At 36.0% G+C, this 19,727-nt stretch overlaps 1 protein-coding gene across 5 annotated transcripts in view; it reads left to right on the plus strand.

Annotated features, from left to right (window-relative positions):
• Nucleotides 1-19,727, plus strand: part of LDAH (lipid droplet associated hydrolase) — a 104,539-nt gene that overhangs the window by 17,467 nt on the left and 67,345 nt on the right. For 3 of the 5 annotated variants that reach the window (XR_014018444.1, XM_081263994.1, XM_081263997.1), the window contains exons 3-4: nucleotides 1,768-1,911; nucleotides 10,050-10,219. Coding sequence is in view for 4 of the 5 variants with exons in the window: in XM_081263994.1 (XP_081120120.1) it covers nucleotides 1,768-1,911; nucleotides 10,050-10,219 (314 nt within the window). In the remaining variant the exon portion in view is untranslated. Of the gene's footprint in view, nucleotides 1-1,767; nucleotides 1,912-10,049; nucleotides 10,224-10,307; nucleotides 10,360-12,404; nucleotides 13,785-15,075; nucleotides 15,216-19,727 lie in introns of those variants that run through there. The other 2 variants (XM_081263996.1, XM_081263995.1) reach the window with 2 other exon arrangements.

Raw genomic sequence — 19,727 nt, forward strand, 5'->3', positions numbered from 1 at the left:
TAAATAACTTGCCAAAGTTCACATAGTTCGTAAGTGGGGAAGCCAGGACTCCAAACCAGGCACTCTGGCTCCAGTCTTTGCTGGGGATAGAACTTGATTCCTGAGTTACATCCCCAGCATCTTTTTAAATTTTTGACATAGAGTCACTAAGTTGCTGAAGCTGGCCTCATAGTTGTGATCCTCCTGCTTCCATCCCCCAAATCACTAACACTGCCTATGAGGCCATTATAGGGGATTACAAGTGTGTGCCATGGTGCCCAGCTCCGTTTTGGTTTTTTTGGGTTTTTTTTTTTTTTTTTGTCTGTTTGTTTTGTTTTTTTATGGTGCTGGGGATTAAACCCAGGGTTTTGTGCATGCAAGGCAAGCACTCTACCAACTAAGGTATATCCCCAGCCCTTTTTTAAAAAAAATTTTTTTTGGCTGTAGATGAGCATAATAGCTTTATTTTATTTGTTTATTTTTTTAAGTGGTGCCAGGGATCAAATCCAGTGCCTCATGCATGCTAGACAAGTGCTTTACCACTGAGCCATAACCCCGCCCCCCCCAGCTCCTTTTTTTGAGATAGGTTCTTACCATATTGCCCAGGTTAGTCAAGAACTCCTGGACTCTAGTGATCCTCCAACCTTAGCCTTCCACAAGCGTGCTCTACTACACCTGGCTTAGAATCTATGTACCTTGCTGTGCTGCCTAACCAGGAAACTGAAAGATATGAACAGTTGAGAAAAAAATCAGTGAAGTTTGTCTGTGGCTTTTTATATCAGTGCACTCAAGTAAGGTGGAGAAAACCTAACAAGAAGAAATCAATAAATTGAATGGAGAAATAGATAGTGATAGCAATGGACTAGTAACTGTGAAGATGAACCAGACAATTGCAAGATGAAAACCCCATTTCACTGTCGTTTTCCAATGCACATGTGTTAGATTGAATCTTTTTAAAAAGATAATTTATTTATTCAATTTCTCTATATCAGAAGTATGTCAAAAATACTTTCTGAATACACACAAAAAAATATGTATTAGTTTGTGTCCTTCAAAGATAATACATCAGTTTGCAGCATAAGTACTTGTGATAATGACAAGTCAACACTGAGTATTCCTTAATGTTCTCTTTGTGTGGGATAGTAACCCTGATTTGACTGGCCAGTTTGTTTAGTTTTCATGCAGCTTAATAAATGAGCCAGTCAAACCTTGAAGGGTCTTATAGGCAGTGTTAGTGATTTCAGACTTTATCCAAATGACAGTGGGAAGCCACTCAAGGGTGTTTAAAAAGGATGAGATTTGAAAATATATCTCTATGGTTTCCTGAAGAATGGATTCCAAGGGGACAAGAGCCGACAGACCTGTTAGGATGCTGTTGTAGGAAACCTGGGAAGTGATGATCACTAATGGAGAGAGATGGGCAAATTTGAGATGCATTTTGGAAGCTAACTTGGCAGAACTTATTGGTAAGCTGGATGTGAAGGACAGGGAGAAACCAAGAATGACTCTCAGTGTTTGGGTTTAAGCACTTGGTTTGTGTTTAGTGATTCCAGTTAGTGTATTGAGGAATAGGGAGAATTTACTTGAAATAGTTGGAGAAAAGCAGGAACAGAATTTTCTGAGTGGTTATTCCCAGACTTAAGGTAGAAAGGATATTAAAAATTAAAGTATAGGTATAAAATTGCAGGATTTTGTAGAGCACAGTGTGAAGAGAACTTGACCTTTCCTTTCTAGTCTGCATCTTCTTACAAGAGTTTGATTAATCTAAGGTCTTTGTCTCTTTCCTAGGTAACCCGGGTTTTTCTTCTTTTTATGTGCCATTTGCAAAAGCTTTGTACTCTTTGACAAACAGATGCTTTCCAGTTTGGACTATCAGTCATGCCGGGCATGCCTTGGCCCCCAAAGACACGAAGATTCTTACAGCATCAGAAGGTATGTCCTTGTTAACATTTAGTTTCCTTTACAGTGAATGAGTATTCCTGTTTCTAGAAAGCCGCAAAGATTAAGAGTTTTACCAACGATTTCATCCCCTACATTTTGCGCCACTATATGTAACAGGTGACTTTGATGTGCTTTAATCAGATTACAAGTGTATGAGCAAAATAAATGTTATTATTGTTTTATTAAGTTACTATGTTGTGGGAATGGTTTTTTTAATAACACAACAGATAACCAAGTCAGACCAAAAAATTTATTGATAAACTTCTGTATTTGTTTTTTTAGTTATATAATTAAGATTAATTTAACCTAACAGTCTTACAAAAGAGAGAACTGACTTTTAAAGTAATAAATAATTGCTACACTCCCCTCCCCCCAAAAAAGTTTTACCAATGAGAACCCCTGTGTAAGCCACATTTTGGTAATTTTAGGATTTTTAGAGACACTTTAAATCTTATGCAGGAATTCTCTGTAAGAATTTGGGTAGATCAAATAGTCTACATATGACTTTCCTTCTTTTTTTTAATTCACTATATATTTATTGATCACATATTTCCAAAGTTGAGATAGGAGGAGAAGTAGAGGAAAAATAAAAGGCATGGTCTCTAAAGAAGTGATCTCCCAGGCCAGGGAGTAAATATGATGTAGTAAATATGATTACATGCTGAACATTTTTGAACAGCTTCTAAAGCTTGGTTTATTAATCTATTGTTAGTTTGGGTAAGTGTTTCAGATCCTATAAACAGTATCAATTCATCTAGTTAAATATGGTTCTTAACTTTTTTATTTTATAGCTAATCTGTTAGTTTTAATGACTAACATTGTACAATTTATTTTCAAAATGGAAATTTTTAATAATATTTTTGTATCAAAAAGTTATATGTGCTTATTATTTAAAAATTTAAGCAATTCAAAACTAAACAAGGAAGTAAAACAAATAGTTTTCCTTAATATAAAGGTTGGAAAAAGAATGCTGTAGCTTTATAATTTTTTCTTTAATTATGTTTAAATTTTCTCAACCTCAAATCAAACAAGCATTAGCAGCTTGGCAGAGAAATGAGATTTCCCAGTGCCTTTAACACTTTCTCTACAGTAGCTGAGGAGTTTTTTCCAGGCTGAAATAAGTATCTTAAGAATTGTCTAATAAGTGAATTTTAATGCTTTCTTCCCTATGACAATGTCATGATAAAGTGTATATCTTAAGCCTTAATAAAATGGTTACATTTTTATTCTGAGGGTATTTTTTCAAAATTTATTTATTCTTTATTACCTGTCCAAAAAATAAGTGGGCATATATTATGTACCAAGAAAACTTTCAGTGTCGAATGATTGTCTCTGACATGTAGAACTTGGAATTTGTCACTTTCATCCTCACAATAAGAGAAAAGCTTAAAAAAATGAAATCCAGTGATTTTTCTTAGATCTGGCAGAGAATTGAGGTCACAGGACAAATTCCCACCTGGAATTTGGAGAGAAGAGAATACCTGAAGTGGAGGATCAGAGAGCCATAATCTGATAGAATATGCAATAGTGATTTTGATGAATTATTGGAGGTGAACGTGAGAAACTCCCATAGGGCTCCTCTTGACACCCACCCACATTTTCCTGGGTGTTACCTCCAGAAACTCCATTAGATTATTTTTTGAATATCTGAGGAAGATTTCTGCAAAGTTTTTGACCCATGGAGAAGAATTTTGCAGGATGCCCAGAGCATTCTCAACAACAAAGGCTTCCCTTTTGCCAGACCCTTATCTAACCTGAGGAAGGACACTTAGCCAGTGTTCCTGAGGAAGGCTTTCTCTGTCCTGGAGGTGGGGGAAAAGGTGACAGGCTCTTTGGAAGATCACAGTACAGGTTTTCAGGCCCACGTAGAGACTGAGCTTTAATTATAGGTTATAAGATACTTTTCTCTTCCATATTTTATCACTACCTCAACAACTTCTGTTGAAAGAGAAATTTATAATGAAAGTGTATTGCAACTACAAAAGTCACAAGACACAGAGTTTGTTTAAGGAGGAGTTCTTAGGGAAAGCCAATGATGACAAAGGATAGAAAACAGGAACTTAGAGGAAACTGAAGTCTCTGGCATCTACAAGTACAGTAAACATTAAATACAACCCAACTTCTAGCCATTCATTAATTAACAAAGCCTCACATAAAAAAAAAATCTTTTTAACTTAGTTCCTGTTACCTAATACATCATGTCTGGTTTTAAACAACAACAACAAAAATTACAAGGCATTGTAAAAGTCAAGATAAACCAGTCTGACTAAATAAAGAAAGCATGGAGCTAAACTCAGGTCTGTGCTTATTACCAATTTTGAAATTATCACAAAATTTAAAATAACTACTGTTAATAGAGTATAGGACTCCGGTGGAAAGAATAGCATGTTAGAAAGAATGGCTAAAGCAAGCCAGGGTTGGAGACTCTTAAGAAATTTCCAAAAAAAAAAAAAAAAATACTAAGAAATACTGCAATAAAGAACAAAAGATTTTACAAAGAGATCACCAGTAGACTAGATGTATCTTCGGAAAGAATAAGTGAGTCTGAAAATAGGTCAATAGAAACTTCCCAAGCTGAAATGTAAAGAAAAATTTTTTAATTGTACCTATCAATTGATATAGAAAACACAGTTAAAAAAATACTTATTATTTTTAAAAAAATCTCAGAAACTAGTTATAGAGGGAAACTTACTCAAATTGATAAAGAATATTTGTAAAAACTATCATATTTTTAAAATTCCAATTAGTTATACATGACAGTAGAATGCATTTTGACATATTGTACACAAATGGATAACATTATACTTTATGGTAAGAAACCAAACGCTTCCTCCTAAGATAGGGAACAAGACAAGATGTCCCTTCCCACCACTCATATTCATCACTGGGTTGCAATTCCTAGCTAATGTAGTAAGACAAAAAAGGGAATTAAAAGATAAGCAGATTGGGGAAAAAGAAATAAAACTTTGAATTTGCAGAAGATATGACTTTCTGTGTAGGAAATCCCTAAGAGTCCACAACAACAACAGAAAACTCTTGGTTGTTGCCATATCAAGGATGCAAGGTTAATATATAAAAATCAGTTGCTTTTCTATTTAGCAGCAATGAAAAATTAGAATTTAAAATTAGTAACACTCTCCATTAGAATCAGGACATGTTTTGTTTTAAGGGCATATTTTGAAAGGTAAATGAATAGTGATTATCTAACTTGATTTTTAACAGAGTAATGAAACTGAATATACAAATTGCAACCTTGATTTAAAATTTCTCTTTCATGGCTGGGAATATAGCTCTGTTGGTAAAGTGCTTGCCTCTACCAAAGTTCTCTTTCAAACGTAACTGAAAGTGAATAAAATGTAACATGTACTTATTCTGCTATGAAATATTTTCAAATATACGTTTATATATGCCCCAAATTGGGGCTTTATTATCATACATAGCTCTTCCTTTATCAGGAAATTCTGATCTGTTTATAATATGTTTTTTGTAGTCTTGTATTTAGAAAATAGCTATTGAGAGAATTTTTCTGGAAGGGGAGTGGGGGAAAGGAAGAGGAAAAGGTTAGGGGAGGTATTAGAGAGTGAAATTGATCAAATTATGTTATATTCATGTACCAATATACCACAATGAAGCCCACCGATTTGTGTAATTAATATGCACCAACAAAAAAAATTTCTTCAGTGGTAGAGTTCTTGCCTAGCATCTGAGGCCTTTGTTTGGATCCCTAGCACTAGAGGAAAGAAAAGAATAATTTTTCCTAGAAAACAGGTTTATTTGATGTGCCAATCTTCAAAAATCTACCAGGTGTTCTGGCCTATTTTCTGAACTAGTCAAGAAAAGAGATAATCCAAAGACTGGGAAGTAGGAAGAAGTGGGAATACTACAAGGTACTGGGAAGGGTTTATTCCTATCCTTTTGCTGTGTCAACTTTTTAATGGTGAGTGGTGATTATGTCTTATTCCTACAGTTTTACTTTGGTGAGAAAGGCCATGCATTGGAGAGAAAATTTATGTATCAAATTCCTTAATCAGAGCAACAGCCAATCACATTTACCATTAGAACTCATGCTAAAGACAGAATGCAAACATTTGAACAAAACATGAATAGCAGTTTTGAAAGTCTAAACAGACTGGAAGGATTGCCATAGATCAAGGGTTCTGAAACTTTGGCATGCATCAGAATTACCTAGAGAATCTATTAAGACATAAATGGCCACCCCCAAGGGTGTTGATTCAATAGATCTGTGGGAATGTAAGAATTTGTATTTCCAACAAGCTTCCAAGTAATACGGATGCTGCTAATCCTGGGACCACGCTTTCAGAATCATTGACCTCTGTCTGCCCCATTGGATACTGATGAACAAAACCAATAGAAACTATGTGTTGTATGTTTTCATTTCTAGGACATGTCTTTAATTCTTGTTCTAAATCAACATCTTATTTGCATCTTCGAGTATGCTTATTGCTGTTTGAGCTGCTCTGTTAATAACTTAGTAATTGGAGCCTGGGTTCTTTGCTATTTCATGAGAACAGTGCCATCTAGAGGCATTAGCCCAGAGGGCCACCATGGGCCAAAGGAGGCTGTGGTGTCTAGAGAGGGTGAAAAGACAACTCGTCACCATGAAGAATTTATTGACAGCCAACTAGATTATCATGTGTGGTATTGCAGGGGAGTAGAAGGAGATGACATGCCAGTCTTTACTTTTAGGACAGTGATTCTGGGTAGCTCAAAAGTTCTGTGAAGTCTGAGCCTAGGCCTTACCAATGCCCATTTGAGCAGAACAGTTGTGCTTTCACCTGTTTTACATGTTGAACGTTGTGTTTGAAAGTGTATGCTCTAGAAGGTTGCTTTGTGTAGACAGGACAGATATATTATATTCGCCATCCAAGATTATTGTCCTAAGGTACAAGTTTTCTGACACCCAAAGTACGGTGTGAAAAATATGTATTGAGAGAAAGCCATAATGACACATCAGATGGCAACAGTATGTTTTGCTTCATATTAGCACGTGTTAAAATTATGCACAGTTGGAAATAATATTCTAGTTGCACCACATTATCACAGTCACAAATTGACTATAATTGAGAGAACAGATGTTCACCAATGTCAGAAGGGATGATTCAAAAAGAAAAAAGTGAAAAGAAAATTTGAGGAATTAGAAGTATAACTGGTTTTTTTTTTTTTGGCTTTAATTTACTAGAATCATTACCAACAATTTTAAGTTATTTGTTCAAGAAGTACAAAATAGAAGCTAGAAATCATACTGGTTCAGTTTAACAGATTAAAAACATTACCTAAAAATATCTCAAAAAATCTTTTAATTAGTGATGAATTTGAATAATGCATTATCTAAAATGTTATCAACTACTGCCACTACAGTCTCCCAAATGGAAAGAAAGAGAGAAAAACCTGTAGAGCTTTCTTTCTTGCTGGGACTAGACAAGCAGAGACATGAGGAAAGATGGACTGACTAGATGAGCCCTAAGCAGGAATAGTCAGTCAGTCCAGTCTCAGGGCTCACAGTCAGTAGGAATGAAAGTAGGTCTCTGGGTGGAAAGAAGTAGCAAAACCAAGAGACAGGACAAGGGAAGAAGTCAAAATCAAGTGCAGTGTTAGAGTCTCAGGACAGAGGGAAGGACTAGGGAGTGTCAACGTGGCAGTTCTGTCCAATATCACCGACCAGACCATGCTGCTGCAGGCTCACAGTCCTTAGAGGTCTTCTCACTGCTCAGAAAATGAGAGCAGACTCCTTGGTGTGATCGGTATGATCGTTCATGCCCTTCTTGATTAGTCACAGTCTTCCTTTTTGTTCCACCTCTCCCAGTAACCACAGATAGCCCCAGAACTCATGGCTGTTTTGAAATCTCATCTCACACTTCTGTGCTTCTTGCTCTGTTTCCTAAGTCTATAACAGTATATTCGTGCTGAATCTCTCTCCTGTTTCCCCACTTCTTCTGTGAAGTCTTTAGCAGATCACTGGTGTTAGTCAAGTAGAAAGCGTAATTTGAGGACCCTTGATTTCACCATCTGTTTAGAAAATAATAATTTAAAAATATTTTTAAGATGTATGCTTGGAATTTACAGCTTTTTATTATTAAGATAGCAGTTTTAAATAGAGTGCCTATCTACATCCTCTCCACATGTTGCATACCTTCAGAATTAGTTTTGATACAAGGAACTTACAGAATATTTAGGGTACCCAGAACAGATGAGCCTAAAGTATGAGTAAACTTTCATATCAGCTTAGCAAACTTGAGTCAGTTGTGAAAAGAAGGCCTTTCAGATCTGTGAATTAAGTAAGCATAAAGAATTAGGGACCATGGTTCTCATCCAGCTGCTTCCTTGGTGTTTCCCATGAACACAGAGCATCCTTTGGTGATTCTGTGCCCCATTTGAATAATAAAGAAGTGAAGGATAGTTTTCCCTATACATTAGAGGTCAAATACCTGGGAACAGTATATTTAAGCATTGTTTTAATATTTTGAGAAATTTTTAAAAACATAAAAGTTTAATAGTTTCTACAATTATATAACAGTTCAATTTTTTTACTCACAATTGACAGATAACACTGCCATATACTTTGATATTTTTATCAATAAAAATAAATGAAGTAAAATAATACATTAAAAGGTTTTGTCTTCTTTGTAGATAATTTCCAGTTATGCTATCATAAATTTAGAGTAAATATATAATGGTTCTTTTTATATTCTTCATTATTTATGTAAGATGAACAATACATGGTATGGTTTTGTGTCTTATAAAGAACTTACCTAAGAAATAAACCGAATATTCCTCTTGCTCAAAGCATTTTTTCAATATGAAGTTCTGTCATTAGCCTTTTTAATTCCACATATAAGTTGTTTGATTACAATTATTGTAAAGATATAGCTTTGTAGAACAGAAAGGAAGAGTTCAGTAGTTAAGAAAATTCTTGTGTGAGATGTAGAGAGTTATGGTCTACAGATGCAGTCTTAGCAAAAGGCTCAGGTAGTGCTGTAATCATATCAGTACTGTGGTCATGGAAGACCTTAAATGCTATATGAAAATATATAGTTAAAGTTATGTATTTGTGTTCAGTGTGTAGCTAGACATGTATATATGTGTGTATGTATATATAATTAAATATGTAGTTAAATTTAGACTGTTCTGCTTGCATTCAAATTATAATTAAATTTGTACATTTATAGTAATGAGCATGTAACAAAGAATGTTGTCTAGTATTTATCTTAGGTAACTTAAGGGTGCCTTACTTTTTATGAATCCAAAGGAGGATTACCTTTTATCATGATCCATTAAAACCCTATTCTTTTCCCAAATGCTTCAGATCATTTCTTGAGGTTTTTATAATTGCGTTTTTATGTATATTTCTTCTTCTTGGACTGTGATCTTCTCGAAGGTAGGGGTAGTTTTTCATTACATCTTGAAGAATCTGAAAAATAGTTCATTTGTGACAGAAAAGAAAGTTAGTTCAAGCAAGTCAAAAGATGTACTGGTTAAAAGAAACAATTTACAACATTCCTACCTGGATCTTTCGAGTCTGAGTTCTTTAAACAAAGATTATCTAAAATATTAAGGCAGTGTAGGACTTTCTTGGTTGTTTATTAATAATAAAAACTAACCTAAACTGGAGGTTCTCAATGTGTGGTCTTGAAATCAGCACATCAGCATCTCCTAGAAACTTAGAGATGCAAATTCTTGGGCCCAAACCCAGACCTACTGACTCAGAAACTCTGGTGGTAGGACCCAGCAATCTGTTTTACAAGACCCTTCAGGGAATTCTGATGCATGCATGCTCAAATTTAAGAATCACTTACCTAAACTACAGTAGTTCGTGGAATAGTTGAAAGATCATGGGCTTTGAGGACAAAAAGACCCAAACTGGAGTCTCACCTCTTCTACTTAGTCTGTGACTGTCCCTCTGTTACATGATACCTACAGTGTTGATATTTTCATCTGGAAAATGAAAATGATAATATTTCCCTCTCAAGATTGTTGTGAGGATTGATTGATATTATTTAATTACCTAATACACTGTAGCCTTTTGATAAATGATCAGTATTTTTTAAAGATTTTTCCAGTTTAGTATGTTTACTTATTGAATGAAAGCATGTTCCTGATTTTGCTTTTAGATGCAAATGCTCAAGAAATTAAGGACATCTATGGACTACATGGTCAGATAGAACACAAACTAGCTTTCCTGAGAACCCATGTGCCAAAGGAAGTAAAGCTTATGCTCATTGGCCATTCAATAGGCAGCTACATTGCTCTTCAGATCTTGAAGCGTGCCCCTGAGCTTCCAGTAAGTATGCCTTAGGAGGTGACTGTCCACACCTTATTGTGCACTGTATACATTCTCCTCAGCACTTTGTCTCTTGGTTAATGGAGAGAGGGATACTTGATGGCTTCCTTCATCTTCACTTCCCATTACTGTGGGCCTAGGTAAGTATATGTTCATGAAATTCCCATAGTTTAAAAAAAATAATAGAGGGAAATGGAATTTTCTCAATGAATGCCTTTGAATCTAGAGTTGTCTAGAATTCTGATGTTGTATTTAACTTGCTGTATTTTATAAAGGGATATTTAAAAGTAGTTACCATCCAAGAAATAGAAAGCTCTGTATTGGGAGGGTATTTTGCAAATATTCATGTCTCCTTTTAGAAGCAAAAAATGTATTATCCTCATTGGTAGGTAAACAGCTGTCCTTATGGAACACTAGGTCTTTATTTAGTCATAAATCCACATCTTCTGTAGTTTGCCAGGTTTTTTAATATTTATTTTTAAGTTGTAGTTGGAAAACAATACATTTGTTTTATTTATTTATTTTTTATGTAGTGTTGAGGATCGAGCCCAGGGCCTCGCACATGCTTAGGCAAGCGCTCTACCGCTGAGCCACAACCCCAGCCCTTGCCAGGCTTTTTGAGACACACATTTGTTCTTTTATTCACAAATATTTAATGTTACTGTGTATCAGATATTAAGTGAGGTACTGGAGTCAGGAAGACATATTAACAATGCCCAGGAAAGCAAAAGCACTACATAAGACTTAAAACAAAAACTGTACTTTCACTAAAATGTACCATTAAAATGACCCATTGAATGGATGCAATCCATAAGATAACTTATTTCTTCATTCAATAAACTTATATTAAGCGTCACCATGTGTCAGATACTGTGACATGTTTTGAAGACATCCCACTGAATAAGACAATTTGAGGAAAGAGAGCCTGGACAGTCATGGAGGACAAAGCCTAACCAACGCTCATGAAAATTGCTGCCTTGTAGTTCTCTGTCCTAAGATTTTGACTTTTTCCCTTCTTTTCACTACATGTGATAAAATATCTCCAGTAGGTTCTTGGAGCTCACTATGCATTTGTTCTTTTTCCCACCAGCTTGACACACTCATTTATTCATCATTGCCTGGAAAAGGTATTAATTATAACCTCCCTGACTATGGTTTTTAATACTAAGTGGGTTTTTTTTTAATTTTCTCTTGTTGGGTATTAAAAAACATATTTTTCATCTCTAAATGTAAATTCAAGCTTGTACTTTATTTATTGTATTATTGCTCTGCTCTGTTCTCCCCCCCCCAACTCCCAGATAAGGTGTTTTAAAATAAGAAAGCACTCTTTATTTCTGCTTTTAGTATTTTGCTTGACTACTAACCTCTACTGTGCTTTTGAAATTTCCTCTAGAACTATATTGTGTGGGTACTATCTTCAGAGGTCCAGGCCTTCCTCTTGGTGGTTCTGCTTTCGTAAGTGCTATGAGCTCTGTTCCTAGAGCAAGAACACCCAGGTTCAAATACTTGCTGTCATATTTTGTCTGTGTGACCTTAGACAAGTTATTAAGTTTCTAACTCAGTTTCCTTATCTGTAAAATGGGATAATAATATGTTCTTCAAAGGATTCTTGTGAAAATTATATAAAGTATTAGCAATGATAGCTGGAACTTAAAACTTTCAAATAGGTCTTATCTGTTACTGTTATAGAAATGACACTAGAATCAACAGCTCAGTCAATAGGTTAACTACTGTATTGGTTACCTACTGCTATATGTCAAATTGCCCCAAACTTAGTAGTGTAAAACACATTTAGTCTCTCACAGTTTCTATTCAGAATTCTTGCCACACTTAGCTGGATCCTCTGTTGTAGGGTCTCTCACAAGTTTGTAATTAAGTTGTCTTCCAGGGGTGCATTGTCTTCTGAAAACTTGAGATGAATCTGCTTCCAAGCTCACTCATGTGGTTTGCTGGCAAGACTCAGTTCCCTGAAAATTGCTGGACTGAGAATCTTGGTTCATCACTGGCAGCTGTGGGTGGAAGGGGGGAGCTACCCTCCTTAACTTTAGCCTCTCTAGCTTGCTTCATCTTTGTAAACCTGGGAGAAGAGACAGACAGACTCTGCTGGCAAGATAAAAGTCATAGTCTGTAACCTGTAACCTACAGAAGTGACATTATATCACTTTTGCTCTATTCTTTTTGTTAGAATCAAGTCACTAGGTGCAGCCACATGTAAGGAGAGGAAATTACACAAAGGCCTGCATTCCAGGATGGGAGGCACCTTGGAAGCCATGTCAGAAGCTGCCTATCCCACCACTGTACAATTAGGATTTCACTCGTGTGGTATCTATAAATTGAAGTACTGAATTGATTTTCTACTAAAGGCAGTGACTTGGTCCTGCCAAGCAAACTGATATGAAATATAATTTTTGGTTATTAGTTGTTCAGATGTTTCTAAAGCTTTAAAAACATTTAAATTTTTAAATTTTTTCTTTAATATTTAAAATAGTAATAATTTACCATTCTATAAATGTAAAGAAAAAAATGCTCATTTCTGAGCTTATCAGAGTCTGTTAACTTAATCACAGGTCTGTGTTTTTTGTTTGCTTGCTCCAGATCCATTCTATATGTAATATTTGGTTTCTCTTGTGTACACTGAAAATGATTATTTAACACATTCATTTTGAATCCTTCTCATTTGGGGGGCTTGCCTTTTCAGTGTCTGTTGAGACAGAAGTACAATAGTGCATCTTAAAGTTATATACATTGTTATAGCTTCTTCAACTCCCTAACTTTATATTGTCTTATTTTCATGTATTTTGCCCATGCAAGAGTGGTATTGAATGGGACTATGGGTGTGGCTCAGTGGTAGAGCATTGTGCAAAGCCCTGGGTTCAATCCCCAGCACCAAAAATAAATAACTAAATAACAATTTTTTTAAAAGAATATTGGAGAAAAGGCAAAAAAAGATGAACCACAAGCTTAACCTAGTCTTATTTGTAGAGACATAGCTCACACTGTGATCGTAGAGTTTGCAGAGATTGTGAAACTTTTTTATCTTCATTAAAAGCGTGTATGCTAGAAAATAATCTGTGTAATAAATTATTCATAAAAGGCACTTTGGGAGGCATCTTATGATTTTTTTTAATTCAGAAGTTTTATCTGGTTTCAGTTAACCACATTTTTTGCAACCCCAACCCCAAACACCTGGGCCAGTTTATTTTAGTGGTGTGATCCCCACTGAAGTGTTGAAATATCAGTGTCTTTGGGCTACTCTAAGACAACACAGTGCCTGCGTGCCTAAAGTTAGCATGACACGCTCCATTTGAGATGCATTTGACAATCAAGTGAGCTTGTGTAAGCCAGAGTGTTGCAATCCCTAATCATCTTGCCAAAAATAAGTTAGCTGTTATGTTTTATAACATATGAAGTGTGATAATAAGAAACTTGTGTTTTCATCTCTTCTGTTATTTTTACGGGAATTTTTGACTCCCATAAGATTTCGAGGTCATATTTGTAGTTGAGTAGCTGGTTTATTTGGTATTATTTTGGTTCAGTTCATTTTAATATTTTTATAACTTATCATAGGCAACCTTGGTCTTAAATCATTTTAAGAGACTTATTGCATATTTGTGATATGTTGTCTGACCTATATTTTAATATGATGTTTATATTTTTTATTTGTTTCTTTAGGCAAGTTTGCCACAGACATATAGAATATTTTCAGTCATTTTGATATTATTCAGAATAGAGAATCTTAAAAGAAAATAGTTAATTGAAAACTCTTGCATAAGTAGCTGTCATAATAATAAGCACAATTGTCTCTGGACTCATAGAATCGTGGAGCTGAAGTGGGCTTTAGAGACTATCTAGCCACATCTTTCATTTCATAGGTGAGAAGTGAGAGAAAGGTACCTTGCCAGGATTCAGCCTTGGCTCACTCTGAATCCTGGGGTGAGGTACATATACATTAGCTGTGGGTATAGAGACAGCCTAAGAAAATATCTCATGGCTCTCAATGATAGCAGCACGTGCTGATATGATGGTGTGGCTCTACAGTGCACATGAAGAGATTTATGTGACGTGTTATGTTGTAGCTTGAGGAGTATGAGGCCAGTAAAAGCTCTAGCAATTGAGAGAGAAAGGAGACTGATGACATGGAAATAAAAAAGTATTAGTCTTATCCTCACTATCAGGAATCTACTTTCTCTGATCCTCAGCCCTCTGTTAAAAATGTGCCATCTGATTTTGCCAATAAATCATTTGCATAAAATTCAAGATTGGGAGTTGCCTGGGCATTGCACTGAGTTGGGGGTAGACCTCAAATAATTAAATTATTTTCCTCTAAGAATTATATATCATTTAATGATAACCATTCCTCTTCTTCCAGAGATAGCATGTACTTTGTAAACTTTAGTTTTTAAATTATTTGGCCTTCTTGAGGGAAAACACACAATAACATAGAGCTTCTTTTGTCTGCCTGCTTAGCAAGTTATCTTCTGAGTGAAACTTCTGAATTGCTTAAACTGACTCCTTTAAGTGCAAGATTGTTTTGTCCAATTGTATAAAAATCTGTGTATGGGCTGGGGATATAGCTCAGTTGGTAGAGTGTTTGCCTCGCATGCATAAAGCCCTGGGTTCAGTCCCCAGCACCACACACACACACACACACACACACACACACACACCAAAAAAAAAAAAACTGTTTAAAATATCACTCAGTCTTGTTTGTTGTTGTTGTTGTTGTTTCTGTTGAGATTCCCCCAAATAAGTGTTTTGTAGTATTTTAGATACACAAAATATACCACAACTGCAGCTGAGAAGCTTAAACAACTACTTAGAGGTAACATATATAGGTCGTGTGTATGTTATTTCAGGAGCCATCCTGTCTACATGGGTAAAAAACAAACCCACGTATTCTGCCAACAAGGAGACAATGGAGACTGGAGTGTGCTGCACTGCTCTGCTAACCTTCATGTCTGCAGTCAGACATGTTTGTGAGTGACACTCATGAAGTCACTATTGTGTTAAACAGTCACGATCTGGGGGGGAGTAACTGTTGTCCATGTCCTGTTCCTTGATTGAGTGATAAGAAATGGAAGGCAAAATGGGGAAGCACTGTGAGGTTCTGGATATTTCAAGAAGAGAGGAGACTTCCAACTAGGAAGATAAGAAAAGGCTTCATGGAAGAGTCTTTTTGAACAAAGTATTTGTCCAAAACCAATGTATTTGAACAGGGGTAATGAAGATGGAGTAGAACATGGAAGTACAGCATTTCATGAGGAGGAGTGGGGGGTTTCTATGCATTCTAAGCAGTGGAACACTATAAAGAAAGAGAACTGGTTTTTATCACCGAGCACATGAGGAGACCAGTGGGTGGTCTGATTGGGTGAACCCAGGCTGATGGAGGTGGATAGAGGGACAAGAAAGCTGGGCCAGGGGATCTAGACTCACTTTCTGGACAGCAAGAAAGCATGGAGGATTTCTGATGATGATAGTCATGCAGGTAAGTTAATCTCTCAGAGAAGGGAGAATGAAAAGGAGATAGAAATAATGTAGAATGAAAGCAAACAAGCAGGCAAGAGACATGTTTACTAGTCCAAATGAGAAACCATGAAGACTGTATGGGATAAAATTGCCAAGGGAGATTGTTAAGAGAGAAAAGAAATAGGTCATAGATGTGTATATTGGAGGAACATTTTCATTTGTTATGAAGGTAAAGGAAGAGGAAACAGAACGAGGCAGAAAGTATAATAGTTTTTAAATGTGTTTCAAGAAGGGAACACTTTCATTTGTCATGAAGGACAAATGAAATGAAGAAGAAACAGAAAAAGGCAGAAAGGATAGTGGTTTTCCGAGTTAAGACCCGCAATTCATTAGTGAATGCTAAATTCCTTCATTAGGTTGCAAACAATGGATCAGTCAAGACAAAAATAGACTGTGACACAAAGACATAGTGTCAGTGACTTTAACAACAAAGGTTTGTTTCCTGTTTACCTTCTTTTTTGTTTTTATTGGTTGTTCACAACATTACAAAGCTCTTGACATATCATATTTCATACATTAGAATCAAGTGGGTTATGAACTCCCATTTTTACTCCAAATACAGATTGCAGAATCACATCGGTTACATATCACATTTTTACATACTGCCATATTAGTGACTGTTGTATTCTGCTACCTTTCCTATCCTCTGCTATCCCCCCTCCCCTCCCCTCCCATCTTCTCTCTCTACCCCATCTACTGTAATTCATTTCCCTCCATGTTTGTTATCCCATTCCCCTCATAACCTCTTATATGTAATTTTGTATAGCAATGAGGGTCTCCCTCCATTTCCATGTGATTTCCCTTTTTTTCTCCCTTTCCCTCCCACCTCATGTCTCTGTTTAATGTTAATCTTTTCTTCCTGCTCTTTCTCCCTGTTCTGTTCTTAGTTGCTCTCATTATATCAAAGAAGACATTTGGTATTTGTTTTTTAGGGATTGTCTAGCTTCACTATGCATAATCTGCTCTAGTGCCATCCATTTCCGTGCAAATTCCGTGATTTTGTCATTTTTTAGTGCTGCGTAATACTCCATGGTGTATAAATGCCACATTTTTTTTATCCATTCATCTATTGAAGGGCATCTGGGTTGATTCCACAGTCTAGCAATTGTGAATTGTGCTGCTATGAACATCGATGTGGCAGTATCCGTGTAGTGTGCTCTTTTAAGGTCTTCAGGAAATAGTCCGAGAAGGGCAATAGCTGGGTCAAATGGTGGTTCCATTCCCAGCTTTCCCAGAAATCTCCATTCTGCTTTCCAAATTGGCCGCACCCGTTTGCAGTCCCACCAGCAGTGTACAAGAGTACCCTTTTCCCCACATCCTCGCCAGCACTCATTGTTGTTTGACTTCATCATGGCTGCCAATCTTACTGGGGTGAGGTGGTATCTTAGGGTGGTTTTGATTTGCATTTCCTTGACTGCTAGAGATGATGAGCATTTTTTCATGTACTTGTTGATTGATTGTGTGTCCTCCTCTGTGAAGTGTTTGTTCATGTCCTTGGCCCATTTGTTGATTGGGTTATTTGTTATCTTATTGTCTAATTTTTTGAGTTCTTTGTATACTCTGGATATTAGGGCTCTATCTGAAGTGTGAGGAGTAAAAATTTGTTCCCAGGATGTAGGCTCCCTGTTTACCTCTCTTATTGTTTCTCTTGCTGAGAAAAAACTTTTCAGTTTAAGAAAGTCCCATTTGTTGATTCTTGTTATTAACTCTTGTGCTATGGGTGTCCTATTAAGGAATTTGGAGCCTGACCCCACAATATGTAGATCGGAGCCAACTTTTTCTTCTATCAGATGGAGAGTCTCTGATTTGATATCTAGCTCCTTGATCCACTTTGAGTTGACTTTTGTGCATGGCGAGAGGAGGGGATTCAGTTTCATTTTGTTGCATATGGATTTCCAGTTTTCCCAACACCATTTGTTGAAGATGCTATCCTTTCTCCATTGCATGTTTTTAGCTCCTTTATCAAATATAAGATAGTTGTAGCTTTGTGGATTAGTCTCTGTGTCCTCTATTCTGTACCATTGGTCCACCCGCCTGTTCTGGTACCAGTACCATGCTGTTTTTATTACTATTGCTCTGTAATATAGTTTGAAATCTGGTATCGCTATACCACCTGATTCACACTTCCTGCTTAGAATTGTTTTTGCTATTCTGGGTCTTTTATTTTTCCATATGAATTTCACGATTGCTTTATCTATTTCTACAAGAAATGCCATTGGGATTTTGATTGGCATTGCATTAAACCTATAGAGAACTTTTGGTAATATCGCCATTTTGATGATGTTAGTTCTGCCTATCCATGAACAAGGTATATTTTTCCATCTTCTAAGATCCTCTTCTATTTCTCTCTTTAGGGTTCTGTAGTTTTCATTGTATAGGTCTTTCACCTCTTTTGTTAGGTTGATTCCCAAGTATTTTATTTTTTTTGAGGATATTGTGAATGGAGTGTTTTTCCTCATTTCCGCTTCAGAAGTTTTGTCTCTGATATACAGAAATGCCTTTGATTTATGTGTGTTGATTTTATATCCTGCCACTTTGCTGAATTCATTTATTAGTTCTAGTCGTTTTTTTGTAGACTCTTTTAGGTCTTCTAGGTACAGAATCATGTCATCCGCAAATAGTGATAATTTAAGTTCTTCTTTTCCTATTTTTATGCCTTTAATTTCTTTCGTCTGTCTAATTGCTCTGGCCAGTGTTTCGAGAACTATATTGAATAGAAGTGGTGATAGGAGGCATCCCTGTCTTGTTCTAGATTTTAGAGGGAATGCCTTCAATTTTTCTCCATTCAGAATGATGCTAGCCTGAGGCTTAGCATAGATAGCTTTTACAATGTCGAGGTAAATTCCGGTTATCCCTAGTTTTTCTAATGTTTTGAACATAAAGGGATGCTGACCTTTATCGAATGCTTTTTCTGCATCTATCGAGATGATCATATGGTTCTTATCTTTAAGTCTATTGATGTGGTGAATAACATTTATTGATTTCCGTATATTGAACCATCCTTGCATCCCAGGGATGAATCCTACTTGATCATGGTGCACAATTTTTTTGATGTGCCTTTGTATCCGATTCGCCAGAATTTTATTGAGGATTTTTGCATCTAGGTTCATCAGAGATATTGGTCTGTAGTTTTCTTTCTTTGAGGTGTCTTTGTCTGGTTTCAGAATCAGGGTGATGTTGGCCTCATAGAATGAATTTGGCAGAGCTCCCTCTTTTTCTATTTCCTGAAATAACTTGAAAAGTATTGGTATTAATTCTTTTTTAAAGGTTTAGTAAAACTCCGCTGTATACCCATCTGGTCCTGGGCTTTTCTTGGTTGTTAGTCTTTTGATTGCTTCTTCTATTTCATCCATTGAAATTGGTCTGTTTAAATTGTGTGTATCCTCCTGACTCAGTCTGGGCAAATCATATGACTTAAGGAATTTATCAATGTCTTCACTATCTTCTATTTTATTGGAATATAGGTTTTCAAAATAATTTCTAATTGTCTTCTGTATTTCTGTAGCATCTGTTGTGATATTGCCTTTTTCATCCCGTATGTTAGTTATTTGAGTTCTCTCTCTTCTTCTCTTCGTGAGCATGGCTAAGGGTCTGTCGATCTTATTTATTTTTTCAAAGAACCAACTTTTAGTTTTGTTAATTTTTTCAATAGTTTCTTTTGTTTCAATTTCATTGATTTTCACTCTGATTTTAATTATTTCTTGCCTTCTGCTACATTTGCTGTTGTTTTGCTCTTCCTTTTCTAGGGCTTTGAGATGAAGTGTGAGCTCATTTATTTGTTGGTTTTTCCTTTTTTTGAGGAATGACCTGCAGGCGATGAATTTTCCTCTTAAAACTGCTTTCATTGTGTCCCATAGATTCCGATATGTTGTGTCTGTATTTTCATTTATCTCTAAGAATTTTTTGATTTCCTCCTTTATGTCTTCTGTAACCCATTGATCATTCAGTAACGTATTGTTCATTGTCCATGTGATGTAGGATT

The sequence above is a fragment of the Spermophilus citellus genome (genome assembly GCF_964194105.1).
Source record: "Spermophilus citellus genome assembly, chromosome: 13".
Lineage (NCBI taxonomy): Eukaryota > Metazoa > Chordata > Mammalia > Rodentia > Sciuridae > Spermophilus > Spermophilus citellus.